This window comes from Salvelinus alpinus, chromosome 12 (assembly GCF_045679555.1).
Source record: "Salvelinus alpinus chromosome 12, SLU_Salpinus.1, whole genome shotgun sequence".
NCBI classification, from domain to species: domain Eukaryota; kingdom Metazoa; phylum Chordata; class Actinopteri; order Salmoniformes; family Salmonidae; genus Salvelinus; species Salvelinus alpinus.
The window spans coordinates 28,001,645-28,025,324 of record NC_092097.1 but is presented as its reverse complement, the minus strand read 5'-3'; the positions used below and the strand labels follow the sequence as shown (position 1 = coordinate 28,025,324).

Here is a 23,680-nt window from a genome sequence, read left to right as displayed (position 1 = left end):
AATAGTCAAAGGTATATGAAATACAAATGGTATAGAGAGAAATAGTCGACACATCATAATTCCTATAATAACTACAACCTAAAACTTCTTAACTGGAAATATTGAAGAACTGGGAATATTGAACCACCAGCTTTCATATGTTCTCATGTTCTGAGCAAGGAACTTAAACATGAGCTTTTTTACATGGCACATATTGCACTTTTACTTTCTTCTCCAACACTGTGTATTTGCATTATTTAAACCAAATTGAACATGTTTCATTATTTATTTGAGACTAAATAGATTTTATTTATGTATTATATTAAGTTAAAATAAGTGTTCATTGTTCATTCAGTATTGTTGTAGTTGTCATTATTACAAATATAAATATAAAAATCGGCCGATTAATCGGTATCGGCATTTTTTGGTCCTCCAATAATCGGTATCTGTCACGCCCTGACCTTAGAGAGCCTTTTTATTTCTCTATTTGGTTAGGTCAGGGTGTGTTTAGGGTGGGCATTCTAGTTTTTCGTTTTCTATGTTGGCCTGGTATGGTTCCCAATCAGAGGCAGCTGTCTATCGTTGTCTCTGATTGGTGATAATATTTAGGCAGCCTTTCCCACCTGTTGTTTGTGGGATCTTGTTTTTGTGTAGTGCCTGTGAGCACTCCATTTCTTCACGGTTTGTTTTTTTCTTTATTGTTTTCTTGTTCGTGTGTTTCTTTATTGTTTTCTGGGAGTTTCATTTAAATACAAATGTGGAACTCTACTCACGCTGCGCCTTGGTCCAATCATTCTAACGATCGTGACAGTATCGGCATTGAAAAATCATAATCGGTCGACCTCTACTCAATACCATTCAATTTATTCCGTTCCATCTATTACTATGGAGGCAGACGGTAGCCTAGCGGTTAAGAGCGTTGGGCCAGTAACCAAAAGGTCACTGGTTCAAATCTCAGTGCCGGCAAGGTGGGAAAAAATCTGCTGTTCTGCACTTGAGCAAGGCAGTTAACAACTGCTCCCCGGTCGCCAATGATGAGGACGTTGATCAAGGCAGCCACCCGCAGCCACCCAACCAGTTAAAAGCGGAAGACACATTTCACTTGAATGCATTCAGTTGTGCAACTGATTAGGTATCCCCTTTCCCTTCGAGCCTGTGCTCCCCAATTAAGGTAGAGAGATAAAGCCTTTCACTGTCTATAACACTGTCTGTCCCCATCTCTCAATGCAGGAATGTGGAATCTAGTCTTCCTCTTCTCCAACCTCTCCTTGGTCTTCCTCCTGCCCTTTGCCTACTTCTTCACTGAGTCTGAGGGCTTCGCTGGATCCAAAAATGTACCTGCTTCAGTGAGAGAGAAGACTGGTTAGAAAATGTGCTTGAGCCAAATCCCCTGAGTATTGTTGTCATGCCATGATGATTGGGATGAGTTGGCTAAAGCACATACAGTGGGGAGAACAAGTATTTGAAACACTGACGATTTTGCAGGTTTTCCTACTTACAAAGCATGTAGAGGTCTGTAATTTTTATCATAGGTACACTTCAACTGTGAGAGACGGAATCTAAAACAAAAATCCAGATAATCACATTGTATGATTTTTAAGTAATTAATTTGCATTTTATTGCATGACATAAGTATTTGATACATCAGAAAAGCAGAACTTAATATTTGGTACAGAAACCTTTGTTTGCAATTACAGAGATCATACGTTTCCTGTAGTTCTTGACCAGGTTTGCACACACTGCAGCAGGGATTTTGGCCCACTCCTCCATACAGACCTTCTCCAGATCCTTCAGGTTTCGGGGCTGTCGCTGGGCAATACGGACTTTCAGCTCCCTCCAAAGATTTTCTATTGGGTTCAGGTCTGGAGACTGGCTAGGCCACTCCAGGACCTTGAGATGCTTCCTACGGAGCCACTCCTTAGTTGCCCTGGCTGTGTGTTTTGGGGCGTTGTCATGCTGGAAGACCCAGCCTCAACCCATCTTCAATGCTCTTACTGAGGGAAGGAGGTTGTTGGCCAAGATCTCGCGATACATGGCCCCATCCATCCTCCCCTCAATACGGTGCAGTCATCCTGTCCCCTTTGCAGAAAAGCATCCCCAAAGAATGATGTTTCCACCTCCATGCTTCACGGTTGGGATGGTGTTCTTGGGGTTGTACTCATCCTTCTTCTTACTCCAAACACGGCGAGTGGAGTTTAGACCAAAAAGCTCTATTTTTGTCTCATCAGACCACATGACCTTCTCCCATTCCTCCTCTGGATCATCCAGATGGTCATTGGCAAACTTCAGACGGGCCTGGACATGCGCTGGCTTGAGCAGGGGGACCTTGCGTGCGCTGCAGGATTTTAATCCATGACAGCGTAGTGTGTTACTAATGGTTTTCTTTGAGACTGTGGTCCCAGCTCTCTTCAGGTCATTGACCAGGTCCTGCTGTGTAGTTCTGGGCTGATCTCTCACCTTCCTCATGATCATTGATGCCCCACGAGGTGAGATCTTGCATGGAGCCCCAGACCGAGGGTGATTGACCGTCATCTTGAACTTCTTCCATTTTCTAATAATTGCGCCAACAGTTGTTGCCTTCTCACCAAGCTGTTTGCCTATTGTCCTGTAGCCCATCCCAGCCTTGTGCAGGTCTACAATTTTATCCCTGATGTCCTTACACAGCTCTCTGGTCTTGGCCATTGTGGAGAGGTTGGAGTCTGTTTGATTGAGTGTGTGGACAGGTGTCTTTTATACAGGTAACGAGTTCAAACAGGTGCAGTTAATACAGGTAATGAGTGGAGAACAGGAGGGCTTCTTAAAGAAAAACTAACAGGTCTGTGAGAGCCGGAATTCTTACTGGTTGGTAGGTGATCAAATACTTATGTCATGCAATAAAATGCAAATTAATTATTTAAAAATCATACAATGTGATTTTCTGGATTTTTGTTTTAGATTCCGTCTCTCACAGTTGAAGTGTACCTATGATAAAAAATTACAGACCTCTATATGCTTTGTATGTAGGAAAACCTGCAAAATCAGCAGTGTATCAAATACTTGTTCTCCACACTGTACATATCTGGGACAAGGTTAGTGATAAAGCATCATGTACAGTAAATGTGTATATAAGATGTGGTATAACGTTTCTATACTCTCTGTACACAGGGTGTGATGGCCCGTCTGTATGAGACAGCAGTAGTCCTCTTCCTCCTGACCCTGCTGGTACTGGGGATGGTGTGAGTGGCATCAGCCATACTTGATGATAATATGGCCAGTCTTTACGGTAAAACAACCCCTCTTCTCCTACTCCCCTCTCGTTCTCTCCCCCTGTTATGTGACTTTCGTAACCAGTTTTATGTGATTTTTGTCTTTTATCTTCCACCTCTTCACATATTTTGTCTGTTGACGTTAACTAAAAATCTGCAATGTAAGTTTAATTCCTAAATTACTCTAAAATGTGTTACATGTTCTGTCTGTCAGATCTGTGGGAGTATTACCTGCCTTATCTGTACTCCTGCATTTCCTTGTTTGGAGTCCTGCTGCTGTTGTTAGTACAGTACACTTTTACCCATGAATATCCCAGGCCATTGGCATTGTGTATATGTGAGGTTTCTCTCTGTGATACCTGTGTATTATATAAATGTATACCCTGTCTCCCACAGTATGCCTCTAGGATTATCACACATGTTCAGCATCACAGGAAGCCTACTGGTCAAACCAAAGGTGAGTGTGTCTGTGTGAGACTCATGTCAGTGTATGGTGTTGGTATGTACAGTATGTGTGTGCTGGTCTGAGTCCCTGAACGTCTTCCATCCTCAGCTGCTGGAGGACCTTGACGAGACATTGAGTTGTGCTGAGTTTGAAGAGGCCTCTTTATCCAGGAAACTTACTAGTTAGTCCCATTACATAACCAGGGTTGGGTAGGTTACTTTTGTTGGGTTCTGAGAATATGAAATGTTACTTATTCATGTCACTGATGGAGTGCTAAGGTTGAGGCTCTACAACAGAAGTTAAGGTTTATAGGAGGAAGGTATATATTGTGTGCAACTAAGCTTGGAATGTGTTGAGTGCAGGGATGCGATTACATGTGGCAGACATTGATAAGGGGAGACGGGTGGAGATCTTAGAAACTAACAATGTCACTGAGGGAGAGAGGGTAATGTATAACGTTTACATTATGTCAGTGTATGTAATCGTTAGCCATCATGGATCCTCTGGGAGGAGAAGAGACACAGTCTGGTATCAATAACCATGATAGCCTTGAGTTGGGGTGGAGTGAGCACTTTGGGGTAGACACCAGTCTCAATGTCAACAGTGAAGAGGCGACTCCGGGATGCTGGCCTCTAGGTTCCTCTGTACAATATCTGTGTTCTTTTGCCCATCTTAATCTTTTAGTTTTATTGGCCAGTCTGAGATATGGCTTTTTCTTTGCAACTCTGCCTAGAGGGCCAGCATCCCGGAGTCGCCTCTTCACTGTTGACGTTGAGACTGGTGTCTCTTGCTCAGTTTTGCACCGGGGTCTCCCACTCCTCTTTCTATTCTGGTTAGAGCCAGTTTGCGCTGTTCTGTGAAGGGAGTGGTACACAGCGTTGTACGAGATCTTCAGTTTCTTGGCAAATTCTCGCATGGATAGCCTTCATTTCTCAGAACAAGAATAGACTGACGAGTTTCAGAAGAAAGGTCTTTGTTTCTGGCCATTTTGAGCCTGAAATCGAACCCACAAATGCCGATGCACCAGATACTCAACTAGTCTAAAGAAGGCCAGTTTTATTGCTTCTTTAATCAGAACAACACTTTTCAGCTGTGCTAACATAATTGCAAAAGGGTTTTCTAATCATCAATTAGCCTTTTAAGATGATAAACTTGGATTAGCTAACACAACGTGCCATTGAAACACAGGAGTGATGGTTGCTGATAATGGGCCTCTGTACGCCTATGTAGATATTCCATTAAAAAACAGCCGTTTCCAGCTACAACAGTGATTTACAACATTAACAATGTCTACACTGTATTTCTGATAATTTTGATGTTATTTTAATGGACAAAAATTTGCTTTTCTTTCAAAATTAAGGACATTTCTAAGTGACTCCAAACTATTGAATGGTAGTGTACATATAAAATAAAAATGAATAGATGCTTTTTCTAAACAATCATTGAATATTTCTCCTTATGATCTTGATGATTCAGGGATCACCCGGTTTGATCTGCTGGGAGACTTTGGTTGGTATATCTGGCTGGGAAACTTCGTCTTCCTGTATAACGTACTGTTTGCCGGGCTGACCTCTGCGTGTCTAATCAACACTCTCACATGGACCGTACATAGGGAACTCATCAGAGCATTTGGTATTTGGGAGGTCACACAAACATACACAGTTACGCATACATGTACAGTGGGGCAAAAAAGTATTTAGTCAGCCACCAATTGTGCAAGTTCTCCCACTTAAAAAGATGAGAGAGGCCTGTAATTTTCATCATAGGTACACTTCAACTATGACAGACAAAATGAGAAAAGAAAATCCAGAAAATCACATTGTAGGATTTTTTATGAATTTATTTGCAAATTATGGTGGAAAATAAGTATTTGGTCAATAACAAAAGTTTATCTCAATACTTTGTTATATACCCTTTGTTGGCAATGACAGAGGTCAAACGTTTTCTGTAAGTCTTCACAAGGTTTTCACACACTGTTGCTGGTATTTTGGCCCATTCCTCCATGCAGATCTCCTCTAGAGCAGTGATGTTTTGGGGCTGTTGCTGGGCAACACGGACTTTCAACTCCCTCCAAAGATTTTCTATGGGGTTGAGATCTGGAGACTGGCTAGGCCACTCCAGGACCTTGAAATGCTTCTTACGAAGCCACTCCTTTGTTGCCCGGGCGGTGTGTTTGGGATCATTGTCATGCTGAAAGACCAAGCCACGTTTCATCTTCAATGCCATTGCTGGTGGAAGGAGGTTTTCACTCAAAATCTCACAATACATGGCCCCATTCATTCTTTCCTTTACACGGATCAGTCGTCCTGGTCCCTTTGCAGAAAAACAGCCCCAAAGCATGATGTTTCCACCCCCATGCTTCACAGTAGGTATGGTGTTCTTTGGATGCAACTCAGCATTCTTTGTCCTCCAAACACGACGAGTTGAGTTTTTACCAAAAAGTTATATTTTGGTTTCATCTGACCATATGACATTCTCCCAATCTTCTTCTGGATCGTCCAAATGCTCTCTAGCAAACTTCAGACGGGCCTGGACATGTACTGGCTTAAGCAGGGGGACACGTCTGGCACTGCAGGATTTGAGTCCTTGGCGGCGTAGTGTGTTACTGATGGTAGGCTTTGTTACTTTGGTCCCAGCTCTCTGCAGGTCATTCACCACCCCCTGTGTGGTTCTGGGATTTTTGCTCACCGTTCTTGTGATCATTTTGACCCCACGGGGTGAGATCTTGCGTGGAGCCCCAGATCGAGGGAGATTATCAGTGGTCTTGTATGTCTTCCATTTCCTAATAATTGCTCCCACAGTTGATTTCTTCAAACCAAGCTGCTTACCTATTGCAGATTCAGTCTTCCCAGCCTGGTGCAGGTCTACAATTTTGTTTCTGGTGTCCTTTGACAGCTCTTTGGTCTTGGCCATAGTGGAGTTTGGAGTGTGACTGTTTGAGGTTGTGGACAGGTGTCTTTTATACTGATAACAAGTTCAAACAGATGCCATTAATACAGGTAACGAGTGGAGGACAGAGGAGCCTCTTAAAGAAGAAGTTACAGGTCTGTGAGAGCCAGAAATCTTGCTTGTTTGTAGGTGACCAAATACTTATTTTCCACCATAATTTGCAAATAAATTCATTAAAAATCCTACAATGTGATTTTCTGGATTTTTTTTCTCATTTTGTCTGTCATAGTTGAAGTTTACCTATGATGAAAATTACAGGCCTCTCTCATATTTTTAAGTGGGAGAACTTGCACAATTGGTGGCTGACTAAATACTTTTTTGCCCCACTGTACGTATGCTTGCTCGTACATACACACACACACACGCACGCACACTTACACACGTTGTGATCGGCTGATTCACTAATATGGTCCTCTCTCTCTTCCAAGGGCTGCATATACCGCGATTGACTGTGTCCCGCTCCACCATCCCACTCAGGCTCCTATTGGCTAATGGACTCGCAAAGATTCAGTGACACTTGAACAAGCTAATGACCTGGGCTTACCAAAGTGAGCTTGCCAAAGAGCAGTGTCCCCAAATATTTGTCTGTAGTAAACTCTCTTTGAAAGAGAGAAGGGGATTGACCTGTTTGCTGATGGACGACTGGTGATCCTGTTACTACTAAAATGAGAAGAGGAGGAAACTCTGGACTTGGACCTCAGACATGATTATACTTCAGAGTATAGGTACAAGACAGGTACTGCACCAAGGGGACCAATGCCAGTCTCCTCTTCTGTCAGGTCTATAATGGAGTATGTGAGAAATAAATATTTTTTTGTAAAAAAAGAGGAGGAAGACAATGGTGAAGGAAGCAAAATGAACAGAAAGGGAGCATGAATAGACATGTATCGTGTATAGACATGTATAGTATATAGAGTATAGTATATAGACGTATAGTATATAGAGTATAGACATGTATCGTATATAGAGTATAGACATGTATAGACGTATAGTATATAGAGTATAGACATGTATAGTACATAGAGTATGGAGATGGTTGTCATCTAGTCAAATCAAATCAAATCAAGTTTATTTTATATAGCCCTTCGTACATCAGCTGATATCTCAAAGTGCTGTACAGAAACCCAGCCTAAAACCCCAAACAGCAAGCAATGCAGGTGTAGAAGCACGGTGGCTAGGAAAAACTCCCTAGAAAGGCCAAAACCTAGGAAGAAACCTAGAGAGGAACCAGGCTATGAGGGGTGGCCAGTCCTCTTCTGGCTGTGCCGGGTGGAGATTATAACAGAACTATGCCAAGATGTTCAAAATATTCATAAGTGACAAGCATGGTCAAATAATAATCATGAATAATTTTCAGTTGGCTTTTCATAGCCGATCATTAAGAGTTGAAAATAGCAGGTCTGGGACAGGTGGCGGTTCCATAACCGCAGGCAGAACAGTTGAAACTGGAATAGCAGCAAGGCCAGGTGGACTGGGGACAGCAAGGAGTCATCATGCCTGGTAGTCCTGACGTATGGTCCTAGGGCTCAGGTCCTCCGAGAGAGAGAAAGAAAGAGAGAATTAGAGAGAGCCAAGATTTTCAAAATGTTCATAAATGACAAGCATGGTCAAATAATAATCAGGAATAAATATCAGTTGGCTTTTCATAGCCGATCATTAAGAGTTGAAAACAGCAGGTCTGGGACAGGTAGGGGTTCCATAACCGCAGGCAGAACAGCTGAAACTGGAATAGCAGCGAGGCCAGGCGGACTGGGGACAGCAAGGAGTCATCATGCCCGGTTTGCCGTGACGTATGGTCCTAGGGCTCAGGTTCTCCGAGAGAGAGAAAGAAAGAGAGAACGAGAGAATTAGAGAGCATACTTAAATTCACACAGGACACTGGATAAGATAGGAGAAGTACTCCAGGTATAACCAACTGACCCTAGCCCCCCGACACAAACTACTGCAGCATAAATACTGGAGGCTGAGACAGGAGGGGTCAGGAGACACTGTGGCCCCATCAGAAGAAACCCCCGGACAGGCCCAAACAGGAAGGATATAACCCCACCCACTTTGCCAAAGCACAGCCCCCACACCACACCATCTCGAGGTCTTTCCCAATACATGAACTCTTCATCGACATCCCCGGTGACTTTTGCTAAAATGTCTGCCAATCTCAAAACATCTTGATCCTTGACTGGAAAGAACTCCACTGTCACGCCCTGATCTGTCTCCACCTCCTCCAGGTGTCACTTATTTTCCCCAGTGTATTTATCCCTGTGTTTCCTGTCTCTCTGTGCCAGTTTGTCTTGTATGTTTTCAAGTCAACCAGCGTGTTTTCCCGTGCTCCTGTTTTCTATTCTCTTTTTCTAGTCTCCCCGGTTATGACCCTTGCCTTTTTTTTCTGGACTCCGTACCCGCCTTCCTGACCCTTCTGCCTGCCCTGACATCGAGCCTGTCTGCCACTCTTTACCTCTTGGACTCAGAGACTCAGAATCTGGTTTTGGCATTTTGCCTGTCCATGCCCATTCTCTTGCCTACACCTTTTGGATTATAAATAAACTACAAAGACTCTAACCATCTGCCTCCTGTGTCTGCATCTGGGTCTCGCCTTGTGCCCTTATATCCACAATAACTTCAGCTCTGTGTACTTCTCTAGATATCGCTGTCTTTTCATCTCTCTCTCTCCCTTTTTGCCTATTGCGCTCTTGCACTTATTACCTTGTGTATTATTCAAATTATTTATTCTGCTGTGTCATCTTGTGAACATAATTTCCCTTCTTACTGTTGTCCTCTAATGGAATGTTTAGGAAAGAAGCAGATGTCTGCATGGTGTCAAAATAAGAGTAAATCAGTTAACAGTAATTAAAGTACATTAACTCTACTTCAATGCATATGGCCAATTCTACTATATTACTCTTTTTAGTATATCATTTTCATTTACATATTTGTATCACAACCTATTAATAAGGACATTTTATTGTTGGATTGAAAAGTTGGACAACAGTCTTCTATGAAGAGAACAGCAACAAACACTGGAAACAATGGCCTGGAACTTAAGACCAAGTTAAACTGTGATGTGTGTGTTTGAAAAATACTTTTTGTGTGTGTGTTTGAGTGCGTGCGTGCGTGCGTGCGTGCGTGCGTGCGTGCGTGGATCTGTCTGTCAGTGTACATTCATTTTTTGCGCAGCGTGTTGTGTACATGCATGGAGATTTTTCTCCAATATTTTTCCAAGTTTCTTTCATTTTGTAAATTACGTTTTTAAATTATCAGTTTGTGTCCATAGATTTATGTTGACCTCAAGTGAATGTTCATATGTTATTGTCTCACAGGGGTAAAAACACTCCTCAACCTCTCCTGAATCATACAAATGTCACAGTCAGCTACAGTCAGCTACTACATGTTCAATTGTCTGTATGTCTTGTTAAACTGTATTCTTTACGAAGATGTATGATTGTTAGCTAGCTATAAATGTGAACTCTGGTTAAAAGTATATGAAGATTGTTTAAAACTGTGAATATCTAAACTGAAGAGAGTTTCGTAAGGACTCCTCTATTGGAACAATACATGTTTTTTTCAGTTTGTTTCTTACACCATTGCTGATTGTTTTGATTTGAGCATAGCATACCCACTGAGAAAATATATTGATTTGGCAACCCTGTTTCACTCCAATCTGTAAGTTTGCCTGAAGTTTTTAGAGCCACAAAAGTAGGCTAGTCTTTATACAAATCCCTTCTCCCACACCATCTGTTATGTGTCTACGTACCAAATGGTATGGTAAAGATAAGTCTGTCATCATTTTAAATAGTTTATATCTTCAATTGTGTAATTGAGGGGCTGCTAGGGCTACACAAAGATGGCATAAGTGTACTCAACCTAACATCACTTTTTAAGCAGCTATTTAACAGATTTAGATTTTGTTGTGGAGTGATCACTTTCCACATAACAAGGACCACCGTACACGTTCATGGTTGATAGGGCCTGGGCCATAAAATAAGCATAGGCCTATTTAAAACTGATAAAAGGTTCTCTGTGTGATCCTCTGTAGCTCAATTGGTACAGCTGGCGCTTGCAACGCCAGGATAGGGGGTTAGATTCCAGTGCTTGACTTGGGCGGAAGCTCACCAGAGCTGAGTAGCGGCACCTCAAATGTTCTACTGCTTAAGCTCCTGTTCCTGTTATAGAATATTAGCTCAAACGTATTGTGGAGCTCCTGCACCTAAATATAAACAGTACCAACACCCAAAATGAGTACCGGCACCTATTTCAGTCCAAGTCAAGTACTTAGAATGTATGCACGCGTGAATGTAAATCGTTTTGGGTAAAAGCGTCTGCTAAATGGCATATATTATTATATATATATTTTTTTTTAATTCTGAAAAATTATGTATATGTTAATATTGTACGGTCAATGAGCATTTAATAATAAAAACTGCTGAACGTGTTTTGCTATATGAATGTGTATTGCTCTCACACGCGTTTGCATATAACTAAATCAGGGTGAGAGTGACCTCTGTTGTACAAAATAGGGCACCCTCATGTCAAGCTCTGACGTGAGGGTATCAAGCGCATGAAGCGAGACGGTGGATGGTGGTTGGAAGAGCGCGCTTGTTTGAAATGGAAAAGCTTTGCGGTAGCTTTTTATAAAGAACATCAAGACGAAGCAGCTGCTTTATAAGTGGGATGCACTGTTGAGCGCTACATCCCGAGGGGTTTGTGCTGATTGTACGGAGATTGTGACAGCCAGTTAAATGGCGTCCCTTGAGAAGGCAAGAACAAGATGTATGTCAGGAGAAGTGCAGTATTATCATAAGGAGACGTACACTTGGAATATGGAGGAAAAAAGAGAGGCAGATTATGTCGAAGAGAGAGAGGGAGGAAGAGGGTGAGCTTGAGTCTTAAAAATTGCAGAAAAAGGGAGATGGTTTGTTAAAGAAGAATGGTAGAAAGTGTAAGCAGAGTGAGCTGAATTAGGAGGAGAAATGGAAGTGAATGAGGGCGAAGTATCTGAGGTGGTAGATGTGGTGAAGTTCTCGAAGCCTGAGGCTTGCACCGAGGGTCAGGATAAAGATGAGTCTGTGACAATAGGAGTGAAGTTTTTGGAAAAAGTGGACCCTTGCCTTTTGGCTGATTCATTTGTGGTTTCAGGGTGGGTGAACACAGAGTTGGGAGCTGTGGAATTGGTGAGGGTAACCAGAAGTGGTCTTGTGATAATTGTATGTGTTACTGCTGGTCAGAGGGAGAAGGCGTTCCGCGTTAAATGAATGGGGGCAAGAAACGTGAATTGTTTTGTTCTCAAGAAAAGGGTGGCATTGAAAGGTGTGCTTACTGGGGTAGCAGTAAACGTAAAAGTTGACCAACTGAAGGGGAAGATTCCCGGTGTTTGTGATGCTCGTTGTTTGGTGCGACGCAGACAGGGTGGCGTGAGTGGTGAAACAGAGTCAATGTCTGTTCTTTTGAGTTTTAATGTTGAGTGTTTTTCCTACAAAGTGATATTAGGATATATAAGTTATCCTGTATGAGCTTTTGTGCCGAATACATTACGTTGTTTCAGGTGTCAAGCTTATGGGCATGTGGCAGCAGTGTGTAGGAGGGAGGTTCCTAGGTGTGAGAAGTGTGCAGAAGGGCATGAGACAAAGGAATGTGTATCATTGGGGAAAGTAGTGGTATGTGTTAATTGTAGTGGTGCCCATGGGGCTGGCAATCAGAAATGTCCCGTGCGAGAGAGGCAGATTGAGGTTTTCAGAGTTAGAGTAGTTCAGAAGTTGTCATATGCTGAGGCAGTGAAGAAAGTCGAGGACACACCAAGACAGTCGTGAAGAGGGCACGACAAAACTTTTTCCCCCTCAGGAGACTGAAAATATTTGGCATGGGTCCCCAGATCCTCAAAAAGGAGGGTAGTGCTACAGAGGGTAGTGCATACGGCCCAGTGCATGACTGGGGCCAAGCTTCCTGCCATCCAGGAGGACCTATATAATAGGCGGTGTCAGAGGAAAGCCCATAAATTGTCAGAGACTCCAGCCACCCAAGTCAGCCACTGTTTTCTCTGCTACCGCACGGCAAGCTGTACCGGAGCTGTACTTAACAGCTTCTACCCCCAAGCCATAAGACTGCTGAACAATTAATAAAATGACCACCGGACTATTTACATTGACCCCCCCATTTGTTTTGTACACTGCTGCTACTCACTGTTTATTATCTATGCATAGTCACTTCACCCCTACCTACATGTACAAATTACCTCAACTAACCTGTACCCCCGCACACTGACTCAGTACCGGTACCCCCTGTATATAGCCTCTTTATTGTTTTTTATTGTGTTACTTTTTAGTATTTTTCACTTTAGATGATTTGGTAAATATTTTCTTAACTCTTCTTGGACTGCACTGTTGTAAGCATTTCACGATAAGGTCTACACTTATTGTATTCAGCGCATGTGATAAATAAAGTTTGATTTGATTTGAAGAGGAGTCAAGGGGGAGGGATCCTGGGAGGAGTGGTGTGAGTAGTAGATCTGTACCAGTAAAGAGGGAAATGCCAACAAGTGATATGTTTCAGTAAGATGGGATTTTTTGCATTTATAGCAATGGTTATCAACTGTACTGCAGGGATGGAACGTATGTTGCAGAAAATTGAGGTTGTGTGAATTTGGGTGTACGAGACAACACATCAGAAGAGTAACAGGGTGTCTTAAGTGGTGGCGTCCCTTCTTTTCAAGTTGTTGGCCTGAGGTAGAACTAAATAGATGTAAATAGTGGAGTAGGGTAGTGTAATTTATATATTTTTTGTGTTAGATGGTAGGGTATTTATTTATTTCTTCAAACAAAGTATTAGGGAGTTGTACTCCAGTCTAGTAGGTGGAGGTAATGCAACATTTACTGGATCCCAACCGCCGTTAAACCTCATCGAAGAAGAAGAACAAGCTCTGTCGTATGTAGTTTTACGACGGTGTGCTTTACCAGTTTCCGACAGTGTTACTCGGGAAGCGCAACTCTTGTGAATAATCCGTTTTGGTTTCCTGTTTTAAGTTCTGAAAACTAATATTTAGATATTTCAAACGAATTATCGCCATACATAATTATATCGATAACCGATATAGTGCAAGTATCAGTCGAAATACGTGTTCTATCAGCTTCAGTTCAGTTCTGAAGTTGCAACTCGAAGCCCAGCGGCTTTGAAAAGTTTGTTGTTGTCACGTGACGTGATACGAACGCGGTGGTAAAGTTTTTGTTTGTTTATTAAAACGACCATAGATACAAAAACAACATTCTATATTACGTTATTATTTTAAAACAATGCCTCAACCAAAATACAGGAAGATTGCTGTGATTGGGTACAGATCTGTTGGTGAGTGAAATAAGAAGCTAAGTTACTTAGCTAGCCTTTGTTTTTGTTTTCATAGTTAACGTTGCTGCTAGATGGTTAGCTAGCAATAGCGTAGCTATGATAAAAACAAAGGCTAGCTAGCTTCTAGTACCAAAACAGAATCAAGCACATAAGATAATGTCATAGCTCTGTAATTGTGTAGTGTGTTAATGTATAAACGTTGTAGTTGATAACCTTCTACTTACTCTAATCACCATGCCAACGTTGTGTACTAACAACTTAAGCCAAGTTCCACGATGTGTTAACGCGGCCAACAAACGTTACTAACGTTAGCTCATAGACCTAGCTAGCTAGATATTTTCATCGTGAAACCGCTGCAGTCATAGCTAACACAGCCAATCACAATGTATAACTGTTGCTCAGAGTCGGGTAACAAATGGTCATTTTGTTTTCCTATGATTTTGGAAATTGCTGCTCATCGGCCACAACAACGTACTTTTTCTCTACCTCTACAGGAAAGTCTTCTCTCACAATACAGTTCGTGGAAGGACAGTTTGTAGATTCATATGACCCTACCATTGAAAACAGTAAGTCTTTTTATTTCGTTTTTTCGTTGGATCAGTTTTGTTATTCTAAGTTATTGCAGCCACTATTAAGGTGTCATTGAGGGTCAAATAATATGCATGGGTGAAAAGCAGAACATATGCTCCTTTTTATGATCATGCTATATCCAGAAATTACCACATGCTCACCTTATGTGGCATAGCCTGGGCTTGACAACTTCCTCTTCAACTCTTTCCAGCCTTCAACAAAATGGTGTCTGTCAACGGTCAAGATTTCAATCTTCAGTTGGTCGATACTGCTGGTCAGGTATGTATGCTTTACATTACTCATCTTCTTTCTTTACCTCTGTTTCTCAGCTCTCTGAAATAACACATTAAATGTTCTGGGTTCTGGTGATCAGTGACCATTTGTGCCGATGCAACATTTAAAATGGTTGGGATATGAAGGAAAACAACAGACAATATTCTTTTCAGAAGCACTTGTCTGTCCTTGTGTGTTTTCTCTTTAACCGATTTCTCGCCTTATCTCTACAGGACGAGTACTCTATTTTCCCTCAGTCTCATTCAATGGACATCCATGGTTATGTCTTGGTCTACGCAGTAACCTCCATGAAAAGGTGAGTAGTTACGGGTACATTTCATTTGCAGTTCATCCTTTGTCCTGGCCCTCTGATCTTGTGACTCTACTGTGTGTATAGATAGTTGTCTGTCCATCAATACACACTGGTAACCTGTCTCTTTTTGTCTTTCACTTTTTGCAGTTTTGAAGTTGTTCAGGTTCTTCATGACAAGCTGCTAGATATGGTTGGGAAAATACAGTAAGTTAACCTAAGTTATAAAAGGTTGGTGATGATGCTTTTGATGATCTGTTTGTATCTTTAAAAAATCGGTTTTCCAAGTACATTTTTTAAAATGTATGTGTGTTCTTTTAGGGTGCCAACTGTTCTTGTTGGAAATAAAAAAGATCTCCACATGGAAAGGTAAACCTACTTGAGCTGAATGAAGGAGGAGAGCATTGGTGCTCCCACTCACATGCATGGCTGGTACATTATGTATAGAACCGTGCCACTACCATCCCATTTTAAAAACTGGTATATGGTTTCACCTTGGTTTTCCATTTGAGGTCTTGGACCTTGTGGTCATATAGGTACATTCATGCTACCTGACCTATAAAAAGGTGTGATTTCATTACATCATGCTCAGTGTGTCCCTCCTCCCCTCAGGGTGATCAAGCCAGAGGAAGGGAAGAAGCTGGCCCACTCATGGGGAGCAGCATTCATGGAGTCTTCTGCCAAGGAAAACGAAGTAGACAAAGATATCTTCTCTGCAGACAGAGCTACTCATAAAAAATGTGTCTATTCAAAAGCATTAACTTATTTATTGATTGTTTTTCTACTTTCAACTCTATGCATTGCAGACCGCTGTAGAGGTATTCAAGCGGATCATTCTGGAGATGGAGAGGGCGGATGGGAACGTTCCCTCAGAGGATAAAAAGTGTGCCGTGATGTAAGAGGGTCTCACCAGGACAGCAGTAAGCTCATTGGATGAAGCCAGGAGACACAACGTCACCAGCCTGCCAATCATGACTTCCCTAGCACCACTTTATAATTCAAGTGTTTTACACAAAGGCACCCAATCATACTCAAGGCTGACTAAAAAGAACTATGACAGGTGTCACACAAGAGTTTCACTGTCAGTTTTACTGAAGTCTATCAAGTTTGGTTGGCATAAACCAAACCTCATGAAAATACAGAATGCAATGTAAGAGCCACAAGCCCAAACTTCACAACAAAAAACAGCTCCCTGATAATTGCAATCAAATAGCTAGCCATGTATCAACAAATGGAGCGGTGACTTGCTAGTGTCCCAAACTCTCACTGGCTAGCTTCACCTTGTACATAATAAGGGCTGACCTTGATGCCTAAAAAACATGCCTGACTTTTTTTTCTCAGGTCATTGTTTGGAAAGTCACTATAATTCACAACTGATTAATGTATTGGTTACAGTATCTTGGAATGAGTTCTCTTTCACACAAGATGTGTATTGCAGAAATATATTTCCTGTAGCATTGGTCTTGGCTAACATTTTTTCACTGTAAAACTTTCAGCAAGTCAACTTCAGGTTACACTTCACTCTTGAACTGTAAATCATGTCTTTTAGGAAACATGCCAATTTGTATTTTCTAGAATACCGTTTTATGTTCTTCTGGTTGGCAGATTGGTTCTCGCTCCTTTCCACTATGATCTACCATCTGACTTTAATAATTAAGCTGTAATTATCCAGTGGATGAGGCACCCTTGAATGATGTTTAGAAAATAATGGAATGGATCTGTTGTATAAAAAAACTTGTGGCCTTTTGATCCCAGAGAACTAGGATCCTAGACACAGGTTTGATAGTGTTGTTAGTTATATTCTGAGATAATACAAGTGTGTTCATTCAGCAGCATATTGAATGAAATGTCTGCATATAATTATACTATAATTAAGAAGATGGAGTTTCAGTGTTGGCATTCACTGATAATTCCTTACCACTGTGGACTGTAAACCAGTTCATGGGGACCACAGGATCTGCTGGTTTAGTTTTAGTTTTGGGGTTTTGATTCCAGAAGTGATGTAGGGCTCCATCAAGCCAAGCAAGGACGCCTTATGACACATTATCACTTATGAATTTATGTTGAGTCGGGGACTCCCAGCGGACACAGTGCTCACCATAACATGATTTGCATGTCCACAAAAGATCAATTCGATGCCCAATGGTTTTTACTGACATTACTTACATTTATCCAGACGGTCCACCTCCTAGTGTCTATTATTTGTTGTTTAGATTTTTTATAGAGTGCTTCTCTTTGAATAAGTAGTAGATTGATTGATTGATAGGTGATTGATGATGCCGTCTAAGGCTGAGTTTACGCAGGCAGCCCAATTCTAAACTTTTTTTCACTACTTGGTCCTCTGACCAATCAGATTTGTGTTGAAAAAGATCTGATGTGATTGGTCAAAAGATCAGAATTGGGCTGCCTGTGTAAACTCAGCCTAAGAGAAGCTGATGATGCTGTGTCTTGTGCCTTACCCTTCAATCCCCCGCTTTACCCCCACCCCCCCACCTGTTTCCCTACCTGACTCAAGGTCCTCTAGGTTTTTTTCCCTTCTCTGTTGACTTGACCCAATGGGGAAAACAAGGTGCACAACACACACCTGAACACCAATACCCCCACATTGGTTAGTGTTAACTCAGAAATATTGCTGTAAACTGTTTTGTATATATAAATCTTTTACTCCTTTAAAAGTCTTTTTTATTTTTTTTATTTTTATTTGATTTGTGTCATGGCTGCTCAATAACTGTCTGCAGCTAAGAATTTGAATTCAACCTCTGAAACAGAGACATGCAGCCACTATAATACCACACCACTTGGAGACATCTGTTAGTAAATGAGTAATTATTTATTTGACAAAACCGAATTATGATGCTTACAATTATGCATATGTATTTTTTAATTGTCCCTGTACTAAGCCTAAGCCGTCATTGATGGTCTTTACTGACTTTTCACAAAACAATATGAACTGATCATGAGGGGCCGCAGTGGCTTGTGGGTCTGCGTACCCACATCCATACCCACACATGCAGTCAACTGATTTATGGAATCAATCCATTTGTGCAGTTAAACTAACTCTTAATTGCATTACCAGTAGCCAGGGCTGGCCCTAACCTGTTGGGGGTCCTTAGAGAGATTTGGTTGGGGTTCCCCCCACCTCGGGGGCAAAGCATTTTACTGGCCCCGTCTTGACAGCGGAGAGAAAATGTAGGTTTGAAAGTACATTTCCTGCAATTCTAAACATTTTGCTATGGGGCAGAGAAAAAAAATGTGCAGTTTAACAGCACATTTTCTGCAATTCTATCAATTTTGCCATTGGGTGTAGAGACACTTTTGCAGTTTTAACACTAGTGGTGTGTGGGTAAAATCAGTGCGGAAGCCAAGCCAGGAAAAAAATGCCATGTTACATCGGTCCGGTGAGGTCCCTTATGTGTTGTGATAATTGCGTTTTTTGCTCTATAACCTGTTAGTTGTTGGGCTCCCGAGTGGCGCAGCGGTCTAAGGCGTCCCTAGTTCGATTCCAGGCTATATCACAACCGGCTGTGATTGGGAGTCCCATAGGGCAGCGCACAATTGTCCCAGCATCGTCCGGGTTAGGGTTTGGCCGGGGTAGGCCGTCATTGTAAAGGTTAAATAAAATAAAAAATAAAATAAGTTAATATGAGAGAAGGAAAAAAATGCAATTTAACAGCTAATTTCCTGCAATTCTATCCATAGGGTTTGGCCAGGGTAGGCTGTCATTGTAAATAATAATTTGTTCTTAACTGACTTGCGTAATTAAATAAAGGTTAAAAATATATAATTTAAAGAAAATGGAGTTGGTCCCCCTTTGCTGCTATAACAGCCTCCACTCTTCTGGGAAGGCTTTCCACTAGATGTTGGAACATTGCTGTGGGGACTTTCTTTCACTCAGCCACAAGAGCATTAGTGAGGTCGGCAATGATGTTGGGCGAGTAGGACTGGCTCGTTCCAATAGTAGGACAGTCGGCGTTCCAATTCATCCCAAAGGTGTTTGATGTTGTTGAGGTCAGGGCTCTCGACAGACCATTTCTGTATGGACCTCACTTTGTGCACGGGGGCATTGTCATGCTGAAACAGGAAAGGGCCTTCCCCAAACTGTTGCCACAAAGTTGGACACAGAATCGTCTAGAATGTTATTGTATGCTGTAGCGTTAAGATTTCCCTTCACTGGAACTAAGGAGCCTAGCCCGAACCATGAAAAATAGCCCCAGAACATTACTCCTCCTCCACCAATCTTTACAGTTGGTACCACGCATTCGGGCAGGTAGCATTCTCCTGGCATCCGCCATACCCAGATTCGTCCTGTCGGACTGTCAGACGATGAAGCGTGATTCATCACTCCAGAAAGCGCATTTCCACTGCTCCAGAGTCGAATGGCGGTGAGCTTTACACCACTCCAGCCGACGCTTGGCATTTCGCATGGTGATCTTACACTCCAGCCGACGCTTGGCATTTCGCATGGTGATCTTAGGCCTGTGAACTCGGTAGTGAGTGTTAAAACCGAGGACAGACGATTTTTACGCCCAACGTGCTACAGCATTTGGCGGTACCGTTCTGTGCGCTTGTGTGGCCTACCACTTCTAGGAGCCGTTGTTGGAGCCGTTGTTGCTCCTAGACGTTTCCACTTCCCAATAACAGCACCTACAGTTGACCGGGGCAGCTCTAGCAGAGCAGAAATGTTACAAACTGACTTGTTGGAAACGTGGCATCCTATGATGCAGCCACGTTGAAAGTCACTGAGCGCTTCAGTAAGGCCATTCTTGATTAAATTTGATTTTGTTTAACCCTTTTTCTCCCCAATTTAGTGATATCCAGTCTTGTCTCCCCTATGGACTCGGGAGAGGTGAAGGTCGAGAGCCACGTGTCCCCCGAAACACGACCCTTTCAAGCAGCACTGCTTCTTGACACATTGCTCGCTGAACCCGGAAGCCAACCCCACCAATGTGTCGGAGGAAACACCGCCCAGCTGGCGACCGAAGTCAGCTTGCAGGCGCCCGGCCTGCCACAAGGAGTCGCTAGAGCGCGATGGGACAAGGAAATCCCGGCCAAATCCTCTCCTAGCCTGGACGACGCCTCATGGGTCTCCCGGTCACGGCCAGCTGTGAAACAGCCTGGGATTGGTCTGTAGTGACGCCTCAAGCATTGCGATGCAGTGCCTTAAACTGCTGCACCACTCGGGAGGCCAGCAAGGCCGTTCTACTTTCAATGTTTGTCTATGGAGATTGCATGGTTATGTGCTCGATTTTATACACCTGTCAGCAACGGCTGTGGCTGAAATAGCCGAATCCACTAATTTGAAGGGGTGTCCACATACTTTTGCATATATAGTGTATATAAGCCTAAAGCCGAGACAATAAGAAGACACAGTGGCAGAATAAATTCAACCACACCTGTGTTTCATCACAGAACCGGAGAGCAACATCTGTCCAGTGAAGTCCACAAAGTATATTGTGTGTAAAAAAAGTTACATGACCTACAGAATTATCAAGCAAGTTAATGTTTCCAACATTTTCAGACTACTAAATAACTATTAATTTAGAACCACGGAGAGTTAGGCTACCGCAAGTCAAAGAAAACAAGCTGCCTCCACTATTACTACACCATTTCAACTGTAACATTTCAACATCATCAAATCACCTCTGCTTAGTCTAATACAGTACCACTAAAATATACCCAAAATGATTTAGTTCAATCAATGTAAGCTAAACATTATGTGGCTGTTATGTGGCTGTCCATGGCACTGATTTCTGTGTGTGTGTGTTTGTGTGTGCGCGTGTGTGCATACAAGTAGAAAAAACATGTTGATTCACCCTACTTATAGAGAAACGCCAATGCCATCCTCCTCTTTTTCATGTTACCGAAACTGTGTATGACTGTTACACAGTACATGTTTTTAGTTTTTGTTGTCCTAGGCTACCTGGCTAAAATACTTGCACACTAGCCAAACTTCCTTTCATGGGCTGTGATGAGACCACTAGTTAACATTAGCCTACTACATCTAGCTACATATTGAACATCCATCCTCTCAGGCAAGGGGTGCACAATGTATGAATGGTTAGATCAGAAGTGCCGTTATAATCATTGGCCAGTACGGAGAATTAAGTCAAACCACAAGTCCAAATCCCTATCTCCATCCATGGCTAATTTAAGAAAGGGACCATTTTAGTTAGCTAGCTAGCCACCGGAGGACAACAACACAACGAGATGCAACAATTCAATTTTTTTCTGTAAATGGCGTTTGGTTTTTGTCGTGATGTGATTGCTGTGAAGCCAAATCCAAACTGGCTTCCCTTAACACTTTTTTTTGGGTGAGCCAGGACCATTCATAGTTGGGCTCACTCAGTTTAGGTTTAGCCCAATGCTGATTGGCTATTTTATACTTTTTTTATCAAGGGAGGCCAATTGCTCGATGGCTTCCCTTGCATCTAATGCTATGGGCGGCAACGATGTCATACTATTTTTGACCAGACAGCATCAGATAGATGGGCTACACATACAGAGGGGTGCTGATTCTGGTGAGATACATTCAGTCTCTTGTGAATTGAAGGAAAATTATGAAACAGAAAGATCAAATATATTGTATGTTATTTTCTTGTTTGGGGGAGGGGGGGGGGCTGGCTTCCCTTGGCATCCATGAATACATGCCACTGAGTTTTAAAATGAATTTCCAGCATTTCTACACATTTTGCCATGACTTATGCCATTTTAATTTGGTATCTGAGTGAGAGTGACTAACAAAATCAATGGGGCCCCCTGGAGGTCATGGCCCCTGGGCACGTGCCTTGCGTGCCCGGTCAGTATTCGGGCAATGATTAGTACAAGTTTAGATAGCTGGCTAGACTAACTTACCAATCAAAAAATGATTAGCTGACATGGCTAATTGAGTGAGTAGCTAGGCTTCCATCCAATTGGCGACAGATTTTCATGCGAATATTCTCAAATCTGCATTAAGAAAATATGCGCATTTCCCCACCAGTGGTGTTTCCAACAAACGATTTGTTGCAGATAAAAATCAGTGTGTGATGATGTAGCGCACACAAAATGTACTTTTTCAATAAAATTTCCCATGTACCAAATAAAAATCTGAAGATCAATGTTTTTCCATCGCATTTTCAACTCTACTGATTGTTTTGTCACATAAACTGTTGTGTTAAATAGTAAATGTACCTACACTGGACTTGGCACAAGCTCTAGCCAACAGCTCCCAGATACAGTGCGGGTAGGCTAGTGTACATGATGAGATTATTATGGATAAGAATTTTTATAGAGAATATTTTTATTTGTCAAATGGCAGTCAAGCATCGATCATCATGTCACCAGAATAAGACCCTTGATTATTTATTGGAAAGGAGCATCAAGATCACTAGGCACTTTCACCAGCCTGTGAAGTTCATCATTACGTATTTAAACTGTAGCCTAATAGAGTACAACAGTATGAGTCATAATACCCATACAACCTAGCGGTCAAACAAAGAAATGGTTCCACTCATTTTCTTACCATTAACTTTTCATAGGGGATTTTAGAAACACTTAAAATAAAGGCTGTGTTTTGTGTAGGCTTATCCTAGCCTGTTGTTTTGATAACTGCAAATCTCTCTAGGAGGTGATGTTTTTAATCAATATATTCCCCCAAAATGAAATGCTAATTAGGCTTTCATAAAGAACTACAAATGCCATGATGATCTGGAGGAGACTGCCGAATAAAGGTCAAACTCTCTGGATTAATGATCTAATGTTAGCTAAATGTAGAAATAAATGAATAAATTGGCTATATTTCTTTAAATGGACAATTATGTGAACTGTGTTGTGCAAGTTTTAAATTGACACAATACCTGTTAGCAAAGGTGTCAGCTAGAGATGATGTGCAGGAGCTTGCAAGGATTAGTAGTCTTGCATGATGTCTACTTTGATACTAATTAGCGTTTTCGAATCTGAGAGTAAATAGAGCTGAATTATTGATAAAAATCACCTTGTCTGAGAGACATTTACATGGTTATCAAAAAGTCACGCCAGGGTAAGCCTACACAAAACACAGCCGTTAATTTTAAGTGTTTCTAAAACTCCCTATGGGAAATTGTGAATGAATTGTGAAAAAATGATTGGAACCATTTCCATGTTTGACCGCTAGTTTCTATGGCTATTATGACACCTTCACTGTGGGGCTCTATTAACTGCATGATTTCCCTAGGCATAGTGGGAGGACTACACACCATGTCATTGCCACTCCACATTTACACAAAAAGATCCCACCATGTCCAGCGAACAAATGATCTCTTGGCATTTAAAAAATTGTCCCGAAAGTACTGTTTCCATCACAGCTGTCGTGCTTTAATTTTTTTTTTTTATATATATACTGTATGACTTTACTACCATAAAAACTGTGGATGGAAATGTGGTTATTGTCAGTGACTGACATAAAAAGAGAAATACTGCTGATGCACAAACAAATTAAGAAATTGCACCAATTGTGTATTTCTACTAACTCTCAACAAATTGCCTACTCCAAATTAGACCATAGGTTCAGATATTATAATGTTTTTAGACCAGGTTTGATACCACAGCACCCGGTCGTCACAC

At 41.8% G+C, this 23,680-nt stretch overlaps 1 protein-coding gene and 1 long non-coding RNA gene across 3 annotated transcripts; both read left to right on the top strand.

The window, feature by feature from the left end:
* The first annotated feature begins 380 nt into the window (after positions 1-380).
* On the top strand, positions 381-11,044 carry LOC139536589 (uncharacterized). 2 transcript variants are annotated; one of them, XR_011667333.1, is made up of 4 exons: positions 381-1,313; positions 3,124-3,241; positions 3,621-3,681; positions 7,047-11,044. It is a non-coding gene; the product is annotated as an uncharacterized lncRNA (long non-coding RNA). The 2 variants fall into 2 exon arrangements; XR_011667332.1 differs by lacking the exon at positions 7,047-11,044 and adding an exon at positions 3,778-5,210.
* A 2,480-nt stretch (positions 11,045-13,524) lies between these two features.
* LOC139536588 (GTP-binding protein Rheb-like) lies at positions 13,525-22,212 on the top strand. The gene is made up of 8 exons (XM_071337237.1): positions 13,525-13,947; positions 14,442-14,513; positions 14,729-14,796; positions 15,024-15,106; positions 15,251-15,307; positions 15,422-15,469; positions 15,713-15,794; positions 15,907-22,212. Exons 1-8 carry the CDS (start codon positions 13,896-13,898, stop codon positions 15,997-15,999), a joined length of 555 nt encoding a protein of 184 aa, XP_071193338.1. The 5' UTR covers positions 13,525-13,895; the 3' UTR covers positions 16,000-22,212.
* The last annotated feature ends 1,468 nt before the right edge of the window (positions 22,213-23,680 follow it).